The 22,351-nt window shown below is 48.6% G+C and overlaps 9 protein-coding genes across 9 annotated transcripts; 4 read left to right on the forward strand and 5 right to left on the reverse strand.

Moving 5' to 3' along the window:
• Window positions 1-67: 67 nt before the first annotated feature.
• N7455_005567 (MDM20/NAA25 family protein) lies at window positions 68-3,430 on the forward strand (the record flags this gene model as incomplete). Its single annotated transcript, XM_065605068.1, has 8 exons — window positions 68-205; window positions 310-585; window positions 667-843; window positions 943-1,286; window positions 1,356-1,632; window positions 1,685-2,453; window positions 2,514-2,626; window positions 2,678-3,430. 8 exons carry the CDS (start codon window positions 68-70, stop codon window positions 3,428-3,430), a joined length of 2,847 nt encoding a protein of 948 aa, XP_065461968.1.
• A 373-nt stretch (window positions 3,431-3,803) lies between these two features.
• N7455_005568 (60S ribosomal eL36 domain-containing protein) lies at window positions 3,804-4,809 on the forward strand (the record flags this gene model as incomplete). Its single annotated transcript, XM_040957055.2, has 3 exons — window positions 3,804-3,848; window positions 4,250-4,435; window positions 4,726-4,809. The coding sequence occupies 3 exons, from the start codon at window positions 3,804-3,806 to the stop codon at window positions 4,807-4,809; spliced, it is 315 nt and encodes a 104-aa protein (XP_040812434.2).
• Window positions 4,810-5,242: 433 nt separating this feature from the next.
• On the reverse strand, window positions 5,243-7,046 carry N7455_005569 (putative UBX domain protein). Its single transcript, XM_040957178.2, has 2 exons — window positions 6,803-7,046; window positions 5,243-6,743 (listed from the first exon to the last, which is right to left on the reverse strand). The coding sequence occupies exons 1-2, from the start codon at window positions 6,937-6,939 to the stop codon at window positions 5,360-5,362; spliced, it is 1,521 nt and encodes a 506-aa protein (XP_040812454.2). The 5' UTR covers window positions 6,940-7,046; the 3' UTR covers window positions 5,243-5,359.
• Window positions 7,047-7,157: 111 nt separating this feature from the next.
• On the forward strand, window positions 7,158-8,366 carry pup3 (proteasome core particle subunit beta 3). Its single transcript, XM_065605069.1, has 4 exons — window positions 7,158-7,279; window positions 7,357-7,375; window positions 7,433-7,887; window positions 7,958-8,366. Exons 1-4 carry the CDS (start codon window positions 7,277-7,279, stop codon window positions 8,099-8,101), a joined length of 621 nt encoding a protein of 206 aa, XP_065461969.1. The 5' UTR covers window positions 7,158-7,276; the 3' UTR covers window positions 8,102-8,366.
• A 339-nt stretch (window positions 8,367-8,705) lies between these two features.
• Window positions 8,706-10,176, reverse strand: N7455_005571 (epoxide hydrolase; the record flags this gene model as incomplete). Its single annotated transcript, XM_065605070.1, has 4 exons — window positions 8,706-9,475; window positions 9,525-9,597; window positions 9,653-9,780; window positions 9,855-10,176. 4 exons carry the CDS (start codon window positions 10,174-10,176, stop codon window positions 8,706-8,708), a joined length of 1,293 nt encoding a protein of 430 aa, XP_065461970.1.
• Window positions 10,177-12,192: 2,016 nt separating this feature from the next.
• On the forward strand, window positions 12,193-15,129 carry N7455_005572 (uncharacterized protein; the record flags this gene model as incomplete). The annotated part of the gene is made up of 1 exon (XM_040957208.2): window positions 12,193-15,129. One exon carries the CDS (start codon window positions 12,193-12,195, stop codon window positions 15,127-15,129), a length of 2,937 nt encoding a protein of 978 aa, XP_040812438.2.
• Window positions 15,130-15,566: 437 nt separating this feature from the next.
• Window positions 15,567-17,552, reverse strand: N7455_005573 (endo-beta-1,2-glucanase; the record flags this gene model as incomplete). The annotated part of the gene is made up of 8 exons (XM_065605071.1): window positions 15,567-15,677; window positions 15,744-15,916; window positions 15,984-16,255; window positions 16,315-16,414; window positions 16,437-16,731; window positions 16,769-16,892; window positions 16,949-17,199; window positions 17,253-17,552. 8 exons carry the CDS (start codon window positions 17,550-17,552, stop codon window positions 15,567-15,569), a joined length of 1,626 nt encoding a protein of 541 aa, XP_065461971.1.
• Window positions 17,553-18,110: 558 nt separating this feature from the next.
• N7455_005574 (transcription factor domain-containing protein) lies at window positions 18,111-20,012 on the reverse strand (the record flags this gene model as incomplete). Its single annotated transcript, XM_065605072.1, has 3 exons — window positions 18,111-18,272; window positions 18,335-19,891; window positions 19,941-20,012. The coding sequence occupies 3 exons, from the start codon at window positions 20,010-20,012 to the stop codon at window positions 18,111-18,113; spliced, it is 1,791 nt and encodes a 596-aa protein (XP_065461972.1).
• A 317-nt stretch (window positions 20,013-20,329) lies between these two features.
• Window positions 20,330-22,060, reverse strand: N7455_005575 (glycoside hydrolase family 1 protein; the record flags this gene model as incomplete). The annotated part of the gene is made up of 4 exons (XM_040957064.2): window positions 20,330-20,472; window positions 20,524-21,020; window positions 21,083-21,369; window positions 21,440-22,060. Coding segments are annotated over 4 exons (1,548 nt in total), but the record flags the coding sequence as incomplete, so codon positions are not given.
• Between the last annotated feature and the right edge of the window lie 291 nt (window positions 22,061-22,351).

A 22,351-nucleotide genomic window follows, 5' to 3' on the forward strand; every position in this document is an offset into this window, starting at 1 on the left:
TGATCAGACTATCCTGCGAAAGACGCCAATTGAAGAGGTTTCCCGCAAATTGAATACCACCTCCACCATGAGCTCCAGCAATGACGCGGTGTTTCTGCGTCGCAACAACCAAATCCAAGATGCCATTGACTCGCACAATATGAAACAGGCCTTACAGCTGATTGAGAAGCGCATGAAGAAAGGCGAGAACACGCAGTTTCTGAAGGCGAGTGATCCTTATTATTTTTTTTTTTTTTTTTTTCAAATTTACCCGCGGCGACGCTGTCAGTTGTACGGGACCGACTAACACGTGAGATCGCAAGCAAACAGGCCTGGAAAGCGAATATCCTCTTCAACCATGCGGATGAAACTCATAAAAAGAAAGGCATTGCAGAGACCCTCGAGCTGTGCAACGCCGACCCACCAATCTCGGATTTAGACTCTCTCGACATACTCCACCGTACGCTGCGGAAGATGGATGACCATACCGAGCTTCGGAGCGCTATATGGGAGCGAGCAGCTAAGGCAAAGCCACAAGATCATGCTCTTCAGATGAGGTGGTTCAAGTTCGGATATGAGGCTGGTGACTGGAAGTCAGCCCAGAAAGTGAGTTGGGAAGAAGCCTATGTTACATTGGCATCGTATCAAGGCCCAAGTTGCTAATGAGTGCTTTCGTTCATATCACAGGCTGCCATGAGTCTCCAAAAAAACTTTCCTCGGGAGCGAAAGTACTATTTCTGGGCCATTTTCCTCTGTTATCTCGTTTCAGATGACCCGGCTAGCTCGGACATGGACCGCAAGTTGTTTGGGACACTTGCGTATCGCTTTGCTCAGAAGGCAGTAGCCGATGTCCCCTCTAACCCGGTATGTAACTTTACCCCAAAGACTACATGCGCGCTGGACGTGAAGATTGGATATAATATTTGGGCATAAATGACTGACATAATCCATGGCTTACTACAGACTGAATTGCTAAGCCCTCCGAGAGCCATACAAACCGCCGAGGAACTTCTCTTGGTTGTTCGAGTTCTCGAATCGCAGGGTCGCTGGACAGAGATTGTGCAGGTTCTTGATAGCGAGAATGCTGGTCTCAGCTCTCGGATTGTTAATAATGACAGGACTTTCATGCTAGTCAAAGTTATTAGCTTGGGCGCCGCCGAACTCTGGGAAGAAGGGCACTCATACGTCAAAAGTCTGCTTGCCGTGTCTGAAGACGAAGCAGAGCGCAGCACTCTGCATGAGCGTGATGATTGGAAATACTGGAACTTGCTCATCTTAGCCGTGCGTCGTCTTGAAAACAGTCCAGAGTATGTATTGCAATGTTTTACTTCTATACCATCAAGCTCTCAGCTAACAAATGATTACCTACTTCGTAGGCTACTTTCAGACACCCAGCAGCATATCGAGAAGTTCATCGAATTCAGCCCAAAGTCCCGGAATGCGCACATCGCTCTCATGGACATAGTCCTAACCGGGTTTAAACGAGGCGAGCGGACAGAGGATGATCTGGTTGTTGCGTGCCAAAGATACTTCGACCAACACAAGCACAAACTTTATGCTTTTAAAGACTTACGAGGGGTTTTGGAGACCCGTGATGACACTTTGATCCACCGAGTAGCTCAAAATTGCATGGACAGTGTCGAAGGGAAACCCGTAAGTGCAAATTCTGCTAAACCCAGTCAATGCGAGCTAATCAACATTCCAGGACGATGCCATTCCATTGATCAATGCGTACAAGCTACAGTACTGCGACCGTATTTCAGGCAAGGGCAATGCACCCAAATCTATTATTGAGACTCTTGTCCGCAATTGCCTTTACTTTTACGATGCATTCACACTTTTAGCAAAGACCAAGGACTCAAAGAAAGAAAGCCAACCAGATACTGCTTCCGCAATGGAAAGTCGGCCCACTGATGACTTCTGCATCATTGCAGCAATGGCCCTTCTTCAGCCCAGGCCAGCTGACCGGTCATCTAAAAAAGTCAGCAACACTGCCCTGGTTCGCGCCGCTGGGATTCTGGAACACCTTCTAATCGATTCACCGCATAACTACGAAGCGATTCTTATGTTGATTCGCATTTACCTTCTTCTCGGCGCTGGGTCGATTGCTATGAGGTGGTTTGGCAAGCTGTCTGTCAAGCAAATGCAGTATGAAAGTGTTGCTCATAACCTTTTCACCCGTTTTGCCACCATCCACCCTCATCCCGCGCCTCCTATCGAGGGCGGAGAGTACAAGGATTTTGAACCGCAAGTTGCATTTATCGGCGCTCTTGACTTTTATCGTAGTGCAAACTTCACTATCAAGAACTCTTTGATAAAAGGTCTTGACGATGGGACTTACGTCAATTTAGACGACACAATCGAGCTTCAAAAACGTGTCAGGGACAGTATCTGCCGGAGAATGTGGGCCCTGGACTTACGGCGGATGCAAAGAATCCACAAAGGAAACCACTTAGCCCTCCATGAGGACGTTGGTCAGCAACCCCCAGTCTCTCATGTACTCCCAGAATACTTGAATACTAACCACCCTATAGCCCAGGATACATCACCAGCTCGAGATCACCGGAAGTATGATGCTTTTATGAACCTGGAACGTTGTGATCAATCTCCATTTGAGCACCGATTGCGCGCAGGCCCTATTCCCAGGGTAAGTTTGTTTGTTTGAGTGACACCGCTGCACCGACTAATGCCAATATAGGAAAACTGGTTGGCATCCGCCCGACTCACTGATCGACTTTTCAGTGTTCTTGAGAGCATCGGCAGTCAGAAGCCAGTCGTCTTGAAGCTAGAGATGCCCGAAATCGGGAAATTGTCGCTCTCCCAGACTGATGCTGACCATACTTTCGCTGAGATTGATGCAACGAAGATTCACGTAGAATTGTTCAAAGTGGCTATGTTTATGGCTGGATCCAAGGCCCATACTTCTACCGAAATTGAGACTTCTCTTGGCGAGGTAGAGGATTGGTTGAAGGTTAAGAGAGAGGATCTAGCTCTGAAAGACACTAAGAAGTCTTGTCTTATCATGAGAACGGCCATCGAGTTCACTCCAGGCACCCCAGCTGCACCGACATGGGAATATTTCCATGTCGTCTGGACCCTTGTGGAGACCCTCAAGGCTCTGTGGAATATTTTCGATCTGGATTCTCGAAAGTCCGCGAAGACCGCCAAACTCCCTGCCGAACAAATAAAGAGACTGAATACTCTTGTTCGTGAAGTTTTCGAGGATGTCCGTTCGAACACCCGCAGTTTGAAACAGAGCCTTACCGAATCAGCTACTCTCAGTACACTCATCGACATGGTCAAGCGTGGCGATGCCACTGATGAATACGAGAAGCCACTCCAAGATGTTTTGGAGAAGGCGTTGGATGAATCTGCACTCGAATTGTTCTGTGGAGAGCTGAGGGAGAGCTGGGAGGAAGCACTTGATGGAGTGCTGGCTGCCAGGCTTTAGTGCTGAACATCTAGAATTGCAAGGAATGAATCATGTGTCCATGAAGATTCATAGTTGGAGTACATGTAACCAAATCCATGACAGAGTTGATGTTAACAAGTCAGATGCAGTCCAGGTAGTAAAGGTTGATCTATAAAAAAGGGCAAACGTTTATCACGTGTTATGCCAAGTCATAACTATATTTTGATGCCTGAAGTGTCAGGTATTAACGCTAGTCCATATTAATCCAGCCCTAGCCCTAGTCACTCGCCTACCGCACCAACGCCAAGGCTCCATTTTGCGGTTCCAGGCAAAAGACCAGGCGATTTTCACACGGCTCCCTCACCTCCTCTTCGACAACCTCCGCCAACCCCTTCAGTCAACAACCGTCGAGATGGCCGAACGCTCCGGAATTGTGGTCGGACTCAACGCGGGCCGGGTACGTTCTTACTGTCTTTTTGCACCATGTTTTTCGGTCGTTTGAAGGTCTCCCAAGGTCTCTTCTTTCTTTTCGTTCGGTCTGTTGGTCCATTCAAGACCAGTCGGGTCAAGGTTTATCGCGGAAACACTGGGAATTATCACGGCAAGGAGGATTGCGGTTGAATCGCCCATTGAAAAAATCACGGACTCGTCAGGGAAATTTTCGATATCACGGAACTTTTTGTTGCATTCGACTTTGGCACCGAATCCAGCACTCGCCCTCCACGCAACCTTCATCCGATCACGCTATGAACCCACCCCGACAGACAGACTAGAAAGGCGAATAGAAGAGAACATTGGGACCCGCGGCCGTTTCATGAGACTTGGCGAAACAGACATACTGACTGGGCTCTGATATAGAAAACCACCGCCCTCAACACCCCCAAGACTCGCATCTCGCGCACCAAGGGCAAGTCTTCCCGCCGCACCGCTTTCGTCCGCGAAATCGCCCAGGAGGTCGTTGGTCTCGCTCCCTACGAGCGCCGCATCATTGAGTTGCTGCGCAACGCCCAGGACAAGCGTGCCCGCAAGCTCGCTAAGAAGCGCGTACGTTTACTCTCAATCCTTTTTCCGCTTTCGTCTGGTTGGCTCTGTCGCATGGACTACGTTGGATTCGGGTCGATTTAGTCGAGGTCTCGCTGTATCGGAATGGTACTGTGTGGATCAGTCTTGCCGAGGAAGATTAATTCCTATCTCTGCTTGGACAATCCCACACAATTACTGTTCTGTTTATCAGCGACCGAGACCTATGGCCAAAGTCAAGACGATTTCCATTAGGATCAGAGACCGACCAGTCGATCCATTTGAGTTAACACTTTTGCTAACTTCATATCCAGCTCGGTACTTTCGGCCGCGGCAAGGCCAAGGTTGAGTCCATGCAGAAGGTTATTGCTGAGTCTCGCCGCACCGCTGCTCACTAAATTTTCCAACCCGTTCCTGTTTTTCTTTCGTTTTAACGACTCGACGCAAAAAAAAGCGTGATTCTCGGATCGGAAAGGGGGTTTCGTGGCCATTGGGCGTGCATGAAGGGGAAGGCAAATATGGGATTCCTTCTCTGTCGTATGGAGTGAAACCATAATGAAAACAATTATTCAACCATTTCACGTTTGATATTTGCAATTGAGCCACTTTCTAAATGGAGGTTTACAACGTAGATGGAAATGCGTATGGTTATCCAAGTATGAAGAAATTTTGACTTCATATATATCCATGGATGTATGAAGAGTCGACATCATCTCATTGGCTTTACACAGCACTATGCTTTTGGTGTCAAGTCCAGAGTGTTACATTATCATTTGAGGCTAAGTATACAAGTATATAAATGAAAGTTAGAAAGGCATTTGATTCAAGTCTATCCGCACATCTAAGATGTTGATGCGTCTTCAAAGGATGCGCCACATACTTAAGTCATGATCATCAAAAGCAGCACATGTCGCTCACCTGAACTAAATACATTCCATCATCACAATTTCATTTCTTACCGGGTAGCTTTAGCCACTTAGGCATACCGCCACTCTTCCGTGCTCCGCTGGGCTTATCACCGCCCTGAGCGCTACTCGGACCTGGCTGTGAGGGAGCAGGCACATCTTCCTTGAGCTGCGGTGGTTGCTCTACCTTGAGCTGTTGAGCCTGGCTCCGAAGCTCGGGGCGTAGAATCTCCGCTCGGCGTTCATGAACAAACGAGGCGGCGTTATCAGCCCAAGAGAAGTTGACGAGTACACGGCCAGCCAGTCCGAGGTCTTTAATCAGATGCTTCTTGTCTGATGGGGGTATGGCGTTTGTATGCTTGGACCGGGATACACCGTGGACAGTGAGAGTGAAGTTCTCGCTGGCGAACGGTGGAGCAAGGCACCCACGTGCGAATTCATACAACGACTGTCCTGTGTCCGAGGTCCCAAATTTGGCAACCACTTGGCTCTGATCTGGGAAACGGATCTTCACGTTGACCTCGTGGATTGCTGCTCGCCTTGCCGCTTCTGCCTCTGCCTTGGCGGCAATCTCGGCGTCCGTTGGCAAGCGCTTTGGGCGAGAGGACTCGTTGAGTAACCGCTGGTGCAGTTTTGCGTGCTCGATAGAGGGTACGTAATCACTCTCATTGTAGTCTAATTTTGCTGACGAAGGAGTGTCTTCCGAGGGAGGGGAGAAGACGGTAATCGTTCGGCCAGAGTCGACCGTGGAAGTGGCCGGTTCGGAGATATATTGGGGAGGGGCAACTTCATCCGATGCGGCGGTGATGGCGGAGGGCTCAGGTTGCAATGAACTAGAGAGATCCTGAGCAGGCTCTTTGCTTGTGCTCTCAGCGAGAGCTGCTGCCGGCGGTACTGCGGGCGCTGCGTTCTTATCCTGTGCCGAAGGAGCCTCATCCTCTGAGGACCTGAAGAACTCGCCAATCTTGACCATGGCTTCCTCGATAGGCTCATCGGTCCGTCGGAAACTTAGTCGAATAAGAACATTGCCACTGTTGAAACCTAGCTGGGCTAGGGTTTTTTGTAGATCCGTGAAGCTCGATACTTCACGTTCCAAGATCTGTAGGACGGGGATCTCATAGTACAGTCGTCCGGCGACATCTCCACCATCGGCAGAGGGCACCGCACGTGAAGTGAGGTTCCTTACTGGGCCACTCCCTGCAACTCCCGCCTCGAACTTGCGTAGTACCATCCATAGTGTAGTCGTACTAGGGAATTTATCAAGTATGCGGCCATTCGGGGCATCACGGGCCTCAGATTCGGGCAGTTGTAGGCCGACGGTTACGACTGACGGGGACCGAGATAGTTGAACAAGTTCAAGCTTCGCGCCGGAGCTAAGACCAGACAAACGGTAGGAAAGAGAAAGATCCAACTGCTTGCGATTGTGTCTGTTGCATAGACAAGACCGGGTCAGAGTTGTCATGAGGGAAAAGAAACACCAACTCACTTTAATGAGTACTGACTAGCGTTATATCCAAGCTTCGAACATGCTTCCTGTAGGATATCGGTCAAGTGTTTGGTGGGAGTAGTTTTGATTGTTGCCCGCCTGGCTGTCGCGTCGATCACCACAACGTGGGCACTCATTGTGTTATGGAGGATACTAGCTCTGACAATAAAGTAGAGTAGACTCAATATCTCAATATAGAGATTTCAAATAGATAAATGAAAGTAAAGAGGTAAAAAATGGTGAAAGTCGAATGCGGGGAGAAAGATGGCGCAGAAAGTAGTCGAAGCATACGAAACAGGCAGCGGTGCGGGCGTCATCTGAGCTCTCGCGTACCTCAGAGCTTCCCCGTCATCAACTCACCTCCATCACCTCCCCCAACCCGCCCCCTTCTCAACCACATTTTCTCTTCTTTTTTCTTGTGCTTTAGCTCTGGAATATCCCTGTTATATTGAATTGCATTAAAACACTGCAATAATGGTAAGAAAAATGCGCCCTTTGTCCCTATCGTCCACGAATCTCTGGACCTCCAAGCTGACCGACTTCTCCCATCACAGTCCAACCCCTTCGACATCAGTATGCCGGAACCTTGTCCCTCATGAATATCCAACCAAAATACTAATCGTTCTGCAGATGGCGGTGCCTGTGTCGCCATGGTGGGCAAGGACTGCGTCGCCATCGCCTGTGACCTTCGCCTGGGCATGCAGTCCCTGACCATCTCCAACAACTTCCCCAAGATCTTCAACTACGCCCCATCCACCTATCTCGGCCTGACTGGCCTCGCCACCGATGTCAACACCGTCTCCGATCTCTTCCGTTACAAGGTCAACATGTACCGGCTGCGCGAGGAGCGCGACATCGCACCGCAGACCCTCGCCAACCTAGTGAGCTCATCGCTGTATGAGAAGCGCTTCGGTCCTTACTTTGTCAGCCCTGTGTTGGCTGGTATCAACCCAACAACAGGGAAGCCGTTCATCTGCGGTTTTGACAGCATTGGCTGTATCGATTTCGCCAAGGACTTCATTGTCAGCGGAACAGCAAGCGACCAGCTCTTCGGTACTTGCGAGGGTCTGTGGGAGCCTGATCTGGTATGTATCCTATAAATTTTGTTATCATACCCCTAGTAGATGCGCTGTCTAACACACTTTGTCATTACAGGCCCCCGAGGACCTCTTCGAGACAATCTCACAAGCACTGCTTAGCGCCGTGGACCGAGATGCTCTCTCCGGTTGGGGTGCCCAGGTTTACATTATAGAGAAGGACAAGGTTACCCAGCGGTTATTGAAGGGACGACAGGATTAGATTTGGGAAAGTGGTTGTTTTGGGCTTTCCGTTGGTTTGAGGGCAAATCCCGGCGTCTACGGTCTTCACTGGATGATATGTGCCGTGTACGGTCAATCAATGACGGGATAGCACAAGAGCAACGTGAGAGCGGTTGATACCTGAGCCGAAGGGCAATTTTGTTCTTTGGCTCCATGTTTCTCTTACTCTTATCACGATAATAAAAGGCCCCCGTTGTCACGTCACGGCAGTGTTCCAATTTGCATCATCAATCCAACGCATTAACTAGGGAAATAGACATCCGATTTTCGAGAACCTGTGCCCATCCCCAATCTGTTGCTTTGACTGACCTTTCTCTTTGTTCAGGCTCGTAACCTACTGCCTGCGGTCCACTAAGCATGCATGGATGTGCTAGTGTCTGTCTTCCGTATTTTGGATTACTCTGGCAAAGGGTAGTTTCCTTATACACTATTCCGCTATCCACGAGTCCAAGACAAGACCAAATACAAATACAAAATCGGGCTTCGTTTGTTTTTCGAAACAAGGAGCATGTTGCTATACATCCTTTGCAACCACACACCAAGTTATCCTGAGGCCTCAATCAAAGGTCAATCCAGTGAGATTTTCAATAACCATCTCTGTTGGCTGCCGCCCCGTAGGCTGGCCCATTATTGCCTAGGAACCTTTTGATATCAGACGCCAGCAGCCCAGGCACTTCCCAGGCCGCAAAATGACCACCATGATCATATTCCGTTTCCTGCACAACATCCCCAATGGACCGATACCACGCCATAGGCCACATAATAATCTCCTCCCGGAACTGCGCGACTGCAAAGCGCACACTCTGCGGTGCCCGAGCCGCGAGGATTTGCTCGAGCGACATATAATTCAGGTCTTCTTTTTCCAGCAGATCTTCCTGGGCGCTATCATTCGACACATATGCACTCCCACCTCGTTTGGGCGCTGAAGCCTCGTAGTAGATCCTCGTTGACGCCGCTGGCCCAGCCGTGGAGAAGTAGTATACACTCACCCAGGTCAAGATCTCCTCATCCGTCCAGGGGTACTTGTCCGACCAAGTGTGCATTTTGTCGTAGATCCAAGCTAGTAATCCCACAGGACTGTCGTGAAGTCCGTAACCTAGAGTCTGTGGCCGGGTCTCTTGCTGTTTCATGTATGCGTTGCCGCGGGTGAAGTATCCAAATGTCCGGGCGATATAGCCACGGTCTTTCGCCGAGAATGGCACATACAACAGCGATCTGATGAACTGGTAAGGACTTCGCCATGGGTAGGGCGGCATGACGGGTATGAAGTTCAGGTGGATGGCTTGGGTGTGTTGAGGGTAGTACTGAGCCATGGTACGAGCGATCATGCTGCCCCAATCGCCTCCTTGAATCACTGCCCTGGAATTAGTTAGTCTCTCCTGGTGGGGACAGATGGTGCTTGCCGTATTCCTCATATCCTAGCGCGATCATCACTTTGTGTAGAGCTTCGCCGTACTGTGCCAGCCCAAACCCTCTCTACTTTGGTTGTTAGGATGCGCTCGACAGTGCTGATACATAGTACTCAGTATACCTTCTTGACGCCCTGTGAGAATCCAAAATTTGGCAACGAAGGTGCCACGACGTCGAATACTGGGCCATTCCCGTTGCTCTCGGTGAGAAGTGGGATAAGCTTAGTGGCTTCGAGGAAGCTACCGGGCCCTGGTATCGGTAAGAACAATAAATTAGTAAGCGCGACGAAAAGACCCATGTAGGAAGTCCTAGGGGCTAGATACACCCATGAATAAAAAGCAATGGAATTGCTTTCGGATTTCCGTTCCGGTGATACACAGTATGTATGTTCAGTTCCCCGAAGCCCTCCACTCCTACTCGAACATTGACTTGCTTGAGTTGTTCATTTAACTTCTGTTCTTGCACACGCCAGTCAAATTTCTCGCGCCACACATTGATGAGTCTCTTAATTTCAAGTAGAGGGACGCCCATATCCCACCCCGAAGCATCAAGCTCATCGGGGAAGCTGGTGTGCTCCAGCTTCTGGCGGAGCTGCTGGAGTTGCTCATCGGGAACAGCGATGCTATATGGGGTGACTGAGGTCATGGTTGTAGATAGTTTCATCTGTGTTTGATCAGAATTATCGGAATGGCAAGGTTGGTTGGTATACATGCAGATATACTCACAGTGGCGCTCGGGCCTTCTACGATGACAGAGCTTTGAATTGTTACCTCGGTTTCACAGTTTTGACGTTGTACAATGTGCGGTGGTATGAGATTACGTATGTACCCAGTCAATTTGAACGGATGCGCATACTAACTAAAAATATATGAACCGTCAGCATTAGGGCAAAGACAGGGGGTTCTAAGGTTGGTACTCCATAGTATATCTTAGTTTCATACATCTACTTACTACATATATTTAAAGCGAGCAAGCCAACTAGGTGGTGAATTTTAGCATTTAATATCCATGGATAGGTAGTGTTTGGGTGGTGATATAGTATTTCCTAAATAGGAATCGGCGATGATTCAACGAGAAATAACCTCTAGTCCTTAGAGTTATAGAAATAGAGCACCTCAAGACTTCTATACCGGACTACCTCCAGGGACACAATACCCAAAGGGTACGTACTATGGCGAACCTTCCTCCAAAAATGGAGCACCAAAGGCTTCTATATCGGACCTGTCTCTAGAACTAGTGGACCAGATATTTCAACTGCTCGATATAAAGTCTCAAATTTATCTTGCCTTCAGCTGCACGTCTTTGTACAGACGCTATCGACACGTTCTGGCCGACGAATTTGCCTTCCCCAGATATACGCTCGACCGCGGTTGGCTTCCATACGGGCTTCCAATTAAAACATCCTATTGGGAACCACATCTACGCCGTCAACTTCTTTGTTGGTTTCAGGGAACTAGGAGACTCTACTGTTCCTCGTGCATCAAGTTGCACCTCTGAGAGGGAATATAGCACTGAGATAAACCGCAGGTGCAAGTACCCTGGATTTGTGAACGTCTGTCCCTGCAGTCCATTGAATATTAGGGAAATGGCGCGAAGACTGGAAGGATCTCAACATGAATGGCTTAAATGGCACCATTGTTCAGTCATTATTCAACCCGAAGTGGTTGCCAACCAGAAGATTTACATTTCACAAGATGAGCAGACATATTTGCGAGTCCGAAGCCAATGGGAAATCACTTACAAGAAGGAAACAAACCATCATTGGCCAAAGATTGAGCGTTTCTTTGGCTGCCCCCATAAATGTATGCTTCCAGAATTCCCAGCACGTCGTTCGCAGAATGGCCAACTCCGAAAATGTCATACGTGCAAGCTCGATATGAAGACCAACTGGAATGAGGTTGACCCAAACCGGCGTCAAGTTGAGATAACACGAACCGTCGATGCTCGTGAGGTTCTAAGAAAAACACACTTCAAATTATAATTGCGTCGCTTTGCTTGAGATATTGGGGAACTAGAAGTGCTTGCTGAATTTGCCATGTCTTATATGCTGGGTCTAGATGGACTAAAGAAGTCACCTTAACTATGTGTATATAGAATAATATTAGTCATTAAGAAATCGGTTGAGAACCTTGGAAAGAACAAAACAAGGAGGCATAGAGAGTGCTTACAACGTACTCCGTATAACATCCATGGATGCAATATAAATAGTAGTAGATATGTTCTATAAATGATCCCAGAAGTACCGAGTACCTGATAGCTCCATAGATAACACCACGGTACAACAGGTACCAGGTACCAGGTACCTGATGGCCCTCATTTTGGTCTAGATCCCGCTGATCCTGCATCGCCAACCTCCGTGCACCTCCGCAGGATTCGAGAAAAAAAAAACATAACACACAGAGAAGAACGTTCGTCAAAGGGAAATACAAGTTCTAGAGAAACCTCAAACTCTTTTAGAAATATTACTAGCTCTATATCAGAATCTATGAGCTCTGGATAACTCCTGTTTCAGGTCGTGTGTCTAGACCGCCCGGCCCCCATCGAACTGACGGAAAATCCCCTCTCCCCTCCTTCTGGGCCTTCTCTCTCCAATATTTCATATTCTGGTGGATGTACGTCGAAGTCATCTCGATCCATCCACCCTATTATTTATACAATTGAATGCTATGGTCGTTGCCCTCGGATAAACAACCTACGAGAGAGCCCCAAAACCGAATCCTCGAACCGACCTTACCTTCACTTGCCACATGGACTATGCCCGACACGCCCGAGCCAGATGTCTCTCATGCTGTCCAACCTTGTCCCACCATGCCATTCCCCTCCTGCAAGTCCGAGTGCATCACCGGTGACGGACTAAACGCCGTTCATGACGACGGAGATGTGCAACGCGGCTTGGGAACATGGAATGATGGCGCCGAGACCACTGCCATTGAACATTTGGTTACACTCAAACAGGGTTTGAGGGTATCCGATACCGAGCTGTTCTGGAAACGGCTCATGGAGGACATGACATCTATAACCAAAGCCCAGTATGGGTTTGTTGCCCGGAGAGTGCACGGGAGTGAGCCCATGCTAGAACTAGGCGGGCGGCGCCCGTCCATTTTTGGTGCAGCTTTCTACTACAATGATGGTTACCAGACCGTTGGTTTGCAGCGAAACAGGTATTTCGCGGGCGGGAACCCCTTACTGCATATGGACCACGAACGGCCTTGTTTGATCCCCGAGAATCTCAGCTCACTTGTGTCGTTCGGCGATGATAATTTACCGTTCGCTGCCGATGGTTATTTGGCGATCCCCCTCTTTTCGGCCGGAAAGTGCCTGGCGCACCTCGGGTTGATGTGGTCCAAAGAAGGTCTTCGGCATAGAAACCTGTCCTGGTCCTTCCTGGAGATGATTCTCCACTCGCTTGAAGACCTGATTGTACAACGACTAGACCCAGGGGAACAAATTCTAGACGAAATGTTAGATTCTCCGACGACAAATACCTCCGATTTCCACAACCCCCAGACTGCCGCCTTCCATCAAGCCGCTGATTTCAACTCGCACCCCCTCAAACCATACGCCCGCAGCTTGTCCCACGAGCTGAGGACCCCGATGCAGGGTGTGGTGGGCATGCTTGACGTCATGCACGCTACAGTGCGTGAGGCGATGGAGAGTAAAACTCCCGTCAAATCAGGCGGGATTTTTCAATCTCTCAAGGAGGGGATTGAGATGGTTCAAGATAGCGCGAGACGTGCCGTTGAAGCGGCTGACAATGTCGTTCATGCATACGAGTTGAACATGCAAATTCCCAAAACACCCCTCCGGGAGGAGCCCGATATACTAGGCGGTCTCACAGTGCCACCTACCATACCCGAAACCCGCCCGAGCGTCTTTATCGAAGGAAAGAATATCGCTGTAAATCCGTACAAACGGCGGCGGAGCCTACCCCCAGAAATGAATACCCGACCAGTCCGCAAGCAAAGACTCCGTGCGGCTTCGTCGCGGCAAGAGCTTTCGCCTCGCAGCGAAGAAGTCAAGAATGCTGTCCACGAAAGCGACCAGATCGTGCATGCTATCCCAGCTCGCCAGTTCGAAGCTGTAATGGCTAACATGGTCGATCCACGCCCGTCTCTCGCATTTCGACGATCTGCACCTCACTTACTCCTTGAGGGCATCAATGTGAACCTGAGAGGTTCTGCATTGCGTTTTACCAAATTGCGAGATCTTCTCCGTTTGGTGATTAACGAGTCTCTTCACGTTGGTGGTCGACCGGATTCTGCTGTTAGCAATGCAACCGAGTTTGGTGAAAGGATTGAAATTCGGTCACGGTCCTCGAATGGTGAATTGTTCACCAAGGTTGTGGATTGGTCTGTAGACCCATCATTACCGGACACCCTACTTGCCGATGACCGTGATCTGGCCAAGCTGATATCCTGCGTTTTTCTCAACGCGATTAAATTTACCAACAACGGCACCATCACTGTTTGCGCAACCATTGACCCCAAGAAGAATGATGTTCTTATTCTTGTCCGCGATACCGGCCCGGGAATTCCAGCTGCATTCCTACCCAATCTTTTTAAGCCATTTGCTCGTGAGGATGCATCGACCACAAGAAGCAAAGATGGCCTGGGCCTCGGTCTCCTTGTGGCCAAGGGCCTTTCACGCAAAATGGGCGGCGACTTGACCTGTGTGCGTTCATCGACTTCCGGTCCTACGCGTGGTACAGAATTTCGAATTCGAATCCCCGTAAACCAACGCGAAGCTGAACTCCGCCCTGCAACCCCCAGTGAGAGTGTTTCGACGCCATCCACCACTGACCAAACACGACAGGGCAGTGTCAGTAGCCTTTTGTCCGACCCCCCTTCCTTTAATTCCCCCTTCATCCTCCCCCAACACTGTCAGCTGCAACAGGCGACACCGTGTACCACCGACGAAAATATGTCTGAAAGCCCGACGCCCCAGCGACCGTCAATACAAACCCGTTTGCATCGAACACATATCTCCGGTGATGCATATGACAAGAAGCTTGGAGAGAAATATCCGCTGCGCTTTCTCGTGGCCGAAGACAATCGAATCAACCGGCGCGTACTGGTGAACATGCTACGCAAACTTGGCTACCGCGATGTCCTTGAAGCGGCCGATGGCAAAGAAGCCGTCCAGATTGTTCGAGGCATCCTCTCCGCGTCAAAGCCCTCCACTGTCCTTGATGCTAGTCTCGATCCAATGCAAGGCGTCATCAATGAGCCACTGGCTACGAAAATAAAACCGATCGATGTCGTCTTGATGGATCTTTGGATGCCTGAAATGGACGGATATGAAGCCACCTCACGAATTCTCCAGATGGTCGACAACCATCGGGACCAATATGCTACTTTTGAGCAACCGAACCCCAACAGCCCTGACTCCATGGAAATGGATCCAATGCCCAGCACTTTTTGTATGTCACAACCTCCCACAGTTCTTGCTGTGAGTGCCGATGTTAGCGACGAGGCATTGAATCGAGCCTCTAGAGTGGGGATCAAAGGCTACATGACGAAACCTTACAAACTCTCTGACCTCGAACGGTTGATTCTCGAATTTTGCGGTGATACTGGCAACCCGTTGCCTAAATCCTAGTATAACCACTAGACCCATCGCTATGATGTTACTTTCTTCTTGGATTTCCACGTCAAGTCCATTATATACCCATTGGATGCGGATCTTGTCCTCTTCGTGTACAAATCCCCCAATTGCTTTTTTTTTTTCCTTTGGCCCAGGGGCCTCTCAGGTTAGGATATGCATCGACTTGGCGGCCTACTTATTTTCAACTGCCTTATACCATAATTGTCATTTTTTTTGACCCCTTTTATGTTTATTATCCCCATTTTGGATACCATGATTGATGATACATCACAAGCGATCACTCCGCACTACATAGTTAAAGTCATTCAATGAACATGTAATAAAGACACACTGAGACTTGAAATCCAGTAAACTTGTTCATCACATGCTATACTATTCTTGTATTCGTATGAAACTATTGTTATCATCCGCCCACATTGACCTAGGTCGTTCTATTTGCAAAGAGTGAAATCGACCAATCCTACATCAGGAACAGTCTCCTGTGGGAGGCAGAAGTCGAAGTCTTCTCCCTTAAGATGCGTGAAGACTCGAGAGTACTCAGCCTATTTAGAAGCAGTTAGCAATCACCCTTTCCACATAGTCCTTTGGGGCCATCCGGGAGAACAGACCTCAATAATGTCCACAAACTCATCGTATACATCATCTGCCTTCATCTTCTGACGAACAAAATCGGTCACTCCCCCCAAAATTGCAACTACCGTGGTGACCTTGCTGTCCCAAGTCAGAAGTGCAGAAACACCAGTTCCATCAACACGAGTGGATTCAGTGCTGCCATAGATATCTAGAGAGTTATTTTAGTTAGCGTCGTACCAACCGCATTACCTTGATATATGAAAGGCCTTGCTTACTCTGCATTTTCTTAGCAACAACCATATTTCTCCACCAGGCAAGCCCGACAGACTTGTTCACCAAGATTGTCGGGAATACACTATACGGTGTAATGACGTCTAGTTCCTGGACGGTCTGATTCGAGATGGAGGGGATACCAGCGTTGGAGATGTAGCCTGTCACATCGCCGATGGAGGGATCGGTGATGTTGTTAATTGAGGCGAACATGCCGGGCACTTTCGTGGCGACTGAGTTGCAGGTACGAACTCGCTCGGCGTTTGCAAATACGCGGCTAAATGGGAAACGGTTAGTACATGACAGGCTATCTCTGCCTTCTGCTTGGAGTCTCACCGGACAAGGTCGATGTCATAGTAGGGCATCTGCAATACTTTCCAGGTTTCGTGGCTGGAGAACCAAAATCCTGTCTCGGAATTTAGCCGCTGTTTCTCATCTTCATGTTGGAATTCACAAACCCTTTTGGACAGTGATAGGTCCAAATTCGCCCATTTCGTAGTCAACGCTGACCAACTGGGGTTTTTTAACTTCCCACAGCGCCTTTTTGTCGGCTTTCGACAAGTCGCCGAAAAATTGTAGCCAAAAAGTGAAAATCTCGCCTTCGAAAGGATCGTCGAGGAGGTCTTTAGTCTCACATAGATACAACTGATCCGGGTGATTGACGGGGAGGGACTGATCTTTGATGTCAATGACGGTACAAACCCGACCATTGCCTTTGTAAAATATCTGATCAACAGACAGAGGATTAGCGGACTGGTTAAAATTGGACGGAAGATCGTGAGAAATGTACCTTGGCGGCAGTAGTCTTAGTGTAATCCATCCAGACCTGCCATTTTTGCGCGAGTTCTTGATAGTCCTTATTGCCCGTGTTCTCAAGGGCCTGAATGAAACCATACACAGCCCATACAAGTTCACTAGACATATATTTATTGTTAGCTCAAAACTAGAACTGTGACCACGATCTACATACCCGTTATCAAGACCAGGCACGCGGTTGACCCAGTCCGACCTCGGAGTCATATCTTGAGTATCCGCCGAGACCCAGGGCAAGAAGCCTCCGAATCCTGGATAAGTCTCGTTGAATTTGAGATAAGTCTGCAATTTTTTCTGCATAATAGAAGCTGCGATTTTGGGGGCCTCTGCTGTGTTCTCAGGCGAGATGAACCGAGCAGCCTCTGGAGAGCCAGCAACAGCATGGGTATACAACATGATTTGGAGGGACTATTGGAGTATGAGCTGGGGATTTCCAAACAATGGGAGAAATCAACACCAACTTCTTTGCTAGCGGCACTGAAGGTGTGCTTGGCAGTTGCCTTTCCAGTCACCCAGTCGATGCTAGTGCCATCGTAGGAGATACCATTGTTGCTGTTGTATGAGATGTTGTTCTGATGGAACTTGCCCTCCCAATACAGCATATCATTGATGAAAGCAGTAGAATCCTGGAGGATCTGCTTTTGGGAATGTTGATGGGCGAAACGGCACGAGGGCTCGTTGATGTGTCCGGATGTCGATGGTAGGGCATTGACTAGCGTTGTCCATGTCAGGACATGACCGAATTTCTCGTGAAGACGCATATCGGGATTTCTCAAATTATAGATTTGAATTGAGTAACGAGCTGGGCTGGCTAAACATCAAGAAATAGAGATACCAACTCATATAAATACTATATATCGCTGATTTGAAGCGGGAATCGCACATTTGCCCGAACTCCCCATGTCGACGAATTATATCACATCAGGAGTCTCTGGGGTCCCCGCATTCCGAAAAAGCTTTCCCCTGAAAAACACCGGTAAAATAATCTGATAATGAGCTGAAGGTACACGCCACCCATGCTAGACGTTATCCGTTTGTTTAGCTCGTGACTATGCGAATCTGTTTCCGCTATAGGATGAGATCTTCGACGGGGATTCTTGTGGGGTCAATTAGCCGAAGGAAACGGAGAATCGGGGAAATTATAGATTGCGTGGGGAATCTCAGAATGTTCCCCAGACGTTGATCATTTACTTGATTCAGACACCAGCTAGTTCTCAAGTGAGACATGTTTCTTGACATAACTAGTTATTTTCTTGTACTTATAGTATCTAATTTAATCACTTAATATACACCCGTTTGACTCATAACATGAATTATATTCATAGCAATCGTCGCAAAGTGTCTGATGCTTTCGAGTCTAAGCGGGTCAGTATATCAAGGAGCACGGAAAGATCATTACGCGCTCGAGCCGACAGAGGTGATGCTTCATGTTGATCGATAATCTCGAGCAGACAAGCTCCTATGAGTCTGATCTTTTCTACCTAGATGGTCATCAGAACTTGCTCATTTGATACCGGGACAGCAGAAGAAAGGGGCGACTTACACATGGTTCGCCGTTAATCTGTAATGCCCAGAAAGGGGCATCACGAATGACCCGCAGAAGATCGCGTGCAATGTCAGTTTTCTGTAGTAATAGCATTTCATTTGGCGCAGGAGGGTAGTAATTAAACTCTTCAAATTTCTGTGTGATTACCATCTTCAGGCAGTGTAACGAGACGTAGACGTTGGCTGCTTGAATGATGTGCAGTTTCGTGAGTCTAGACAGGCGTTGGTTGTCTTTATTGGCATTTGACATGAGTTGATCGTATTGTAAGAAGGATGGTAGGTCATCGAGAGACGTTGCAAAAAGCACATAAAGATGGTCAAGCCTGTGACTTTCTTCTGCCGTGGGAGGTTGACGAGGAAGTAAATTCCCATTTTTGTGGCTATCCAACAATCGCATCTCTAAAAGCAAATCGGATGCACTTTGCCAGAGCCGAATGTTTGCATTGAATCCTGCAATGAAACTCTTTTGAGTACTCTCGGCATCTGGAACAGCACTACCCGGTGTCACGATTGTCTCATCTTCGATGCCTGTAGGGTAGCCGATGGTAATGCCAGAGTTGAATGAATATTTGTGAATTGTGATCGGACGGTTGTTTAGAATGGCTGCCGATTTATCGCCGATATAGGCAATCCAGAATGCCCGTCGTCGAAACTCCACCTCGAGAGAAGTGAGCCCCTGCAGTGAATCTTCTTCATGCATCTGCATCACTTGGGCCAATCGGGTAGCTTCCCCAAAGATGTGCCACGACAGTCGGGGCTTGCCGGCCGCATGCATGCAGTTGGAATGGAAATATCGAATGGCAGCCGAGTTGGCATTTGGGTATTCAAGATCGGCTTCCAGATATGTAGCCAAGGAATTTCTGGAGGCTTGTAGAAATATGTCTGCGATTCCCTCTCCCTCGGGAAAGATGTCTTTCGGAAGGAGAAAGGCCGCTTCTGCGCAGACAGCAGTGATCAAAGTGAAAGAAAGATCCGGCCACAGCTCTGGATATTTGAGGCTGTTCACTCCATATATGAGGCCGTCGGCTCTCGAATTTCTTCCTTGGGTCACGAAGAACCCCAACGCATCTCGGAGACTGGGTTCGTGAACAAGTGGAGTCAACGGATATAGATATTCAAAGAATAACTCGAAGCAATGATTGATAGTCCGCTCCAGATGTGCTGATGGGTTCTGCACGGAAACTACCCGCTCCAAAGCATGCCATCGCTGTAGTGCTGAGGTGATTCTCGTAGAGGCGACATCGGAAATAGATGATTGGACTGTATGCACTGTCCCAGGGGATAGGGCGGGGTCGATTACTGATAGATCGGTGTCCCATCCCTCTAACGGAACCGCAACTGGTGCGGTTGAACTGAGGTTTTGAGTTATCGAGCCGTGTTCCGGTACCTGCAAGGCCGATGCCAGGGGACTATGCAGAACATTCGGATAAGCCACATCATGCGACCTTTGCCGCCTCGATTTGGGCCCACGTCTGGCGATTGGTAGATCAAATGTGCATTGTGTCCGAGCCAGACGGCAGTTGGTGCATATTGACGATTCACCCGAGCAGTCACACTGTGATAATTTAGTTTAGACCGGGTGAGAATAAATTTTCGCCTCATACCTTTGCTTTTCTCCGACGGCACCGATCACATGCTCTAGTTGATGAGCGCAAACGAGATACAGGGCTGGCCATCACATCTTCTGTTTCGGGAAAACTCGTCGGGGGTTAGGGCAGTTGGGAAGTTGGGAAATGGGGGATGAGCCTCGGTCAAATACTCCGCGCATTTCCCCGAAAGCCCCAGATTTCTCTTTTCTTGGCTTGGGGTATTTCCGAAACTTGATTGATTAATTTAATTAATTTGGTTAACACGGGGTTTGAATGTCTTAAGTTTTGAAGGTACTAGTAGATTTTGAGGCTAATTGCGTAATATCCAACAGAATAATATTCGTCTAGTCTGATGCCAGTTGTTTACAGTGTGCCCTAGGCTCATCAGAGGCCGTCTCGTTGCTTTACTTGGACCCGGAAGCATTGTCACCCATGCGTTCATCGAACATGCCTTTCAACAGCAAAGCAGATTGCTTCGGTGTTCTTTCCAGGGTATTGTAATCAGTGAAGGTGACGCCGAAGCGAACCCCGTATCCATCGGACCATTCTGGAAGAAGGATTAGCTCAAATATCCTGAAGTAAGAACCAAGACACATACCTAAGTTGTCCATCAATGACCACGCGAAATATCCTTTGATATCAGAGCCATCCTCTGTGCGTGCTCTTCCGACCGCATCGAGATGATCTTTGAAGTATTGGATTCGGTAGGTATCATTGACAGCCTCTTCGCGGGTCATCCTATCCTCACCAGGACATGGACACCCATTCTCTGTGATATAGATAGGCTTTCCATATGTACGATATACGCGCGTCAAGTGCTTCCGGAAAAGCTCTGGGGTTGACCGGAGCCAATGCACACCACTTTTCTCTCCGACTGATACACCTTGCTTGTTTTCTTGAAGTTCATCCACGTTCCCCATGAAGTCAGTCTCGAGCGCAGGCTCGTCCCGATGGCGGGAAAATTGGGAAGTGTAATAGTTCATTCCGTAGAAGTCCATGTCGGCCTCCCTGAGCAGAGTAAAGTCCGACTCTGTGAAGCTAGGGAGTCTCTCGCCGAGTTGTGCTCTCATGCATTCGGGGTAGTCTTGTGCTAGACTGTCAAAGGCATCAGTAATATCCTTCTTTTAGTTCTGTGTAAAATCCCAACGAAAACATACCAAACAGGGTTCGCAAACCATCCGATATGGAACTGCATCCGGCGCTCAGCAGCTTGCTGGTCGCGCTCGTCCTGACTATCCCAAGGTTCATAGTAGTCACCATTCAAGGAGATACCAATCTTTCCTTGTTGAGAGGCGCGGAACTTCCGGTTATACAATGCGACGGCGCGAGCGTGGCTCATGATCAAGGCTTTCCCGACAATCCATGGCTCTGTAGTAGTATCGCCCTCTGCGGACTGCGGATTGATACTGCTTCGTCCTGGCGCATTTCCACCAGTAGCGTATCCCTAAACAATGTGTCAGCTGTGTCCTCAAATGGAACAAAAAAGGAAGAACAAGGGACTCAGCGGAACATACAAAGATAGAAACAATCCACGGCTCATTCAGTGTGATCCAATTCTTGACTCGGTCTCCAAATCTCTCATAACAAATTTGTGCATACCGCTCGAAGTCAAGCTGTGATTCCTCCACATTTAACCAACCTCCGTATCGATCATGAATGGCCTGAGGAAGATCCCAATGGTAGAGAGTGACCCACGGCGTGATTCCCCTAGCAAGCAGGGAATCGATGAGTTTGTCATAAAACGCAATGCCCGATTCGTTGACGGGGTCATTTCTCCCTCCTAGCGGAATGATACGTGACCAGGAAATTGAGAACCGGTATGCTTTTGCGCCATACTTGGAGAGAAGATCGAAATCCTCCTCAAATCGGTGGTAGTGGTCACAAGCGATATCTCCATTGGCTCCCTTGGTCCTCGTAGGCTCAAGATGGCAGAAAGTATCCCAGATTGATTCTCCGCGTCCATCCTCGTTTACAGCACCTTCGATCTGATATGAGGCTGTTGCAAACCCCCATTCAAAATCGGGAGGCAATGGTACTGACATATTGGCAATGTCCAACACACAACCACAGAAAGAGTGTGAAGTATTTTGAAAAGAGAAGAAGGCGACAGAGCTTTGCACCCGGTGGAATTCAAAGCTATATTCTTTTACAGCTGTCACAGTCGGAGAATTGTGGCGCTGAAGTGGAGGGGCTATCGCGTCGAAGGATAAACGGCAAAATTGGCATTTCGCCGATTCCCCGAAATCTCCAGACTTGTCGCATTTTCCCCACGGGGCAATTCCCCGCAGAAATGCGAAACCTTGGGAGATTTCTCTCACATGAATACTTTTAGGGCTGTTGGAATGCATGGGGTCCGCTGTCTCCACACGGCTATCTCTTCTATAAGAAGTGCAAGGAAGCCTTCGGGCTAAGACCCATCTTTCGAT

The sequence above is a fragment of the Penicillium solitum genome (assembly GCF_028829755.1).
Source record: "Penicillium solitum strain IBT 25940 chromosome Unknown utg000003l_segment0_segment0, whole genome shotgun sequence".
Classification (NCBI taxonomy): Eukaryota; Fungi; Ascomycota; class Eurotiomycetes; order Eurotiales; family Aspergillaceae; genus Penicillium; species Penicillium solitum.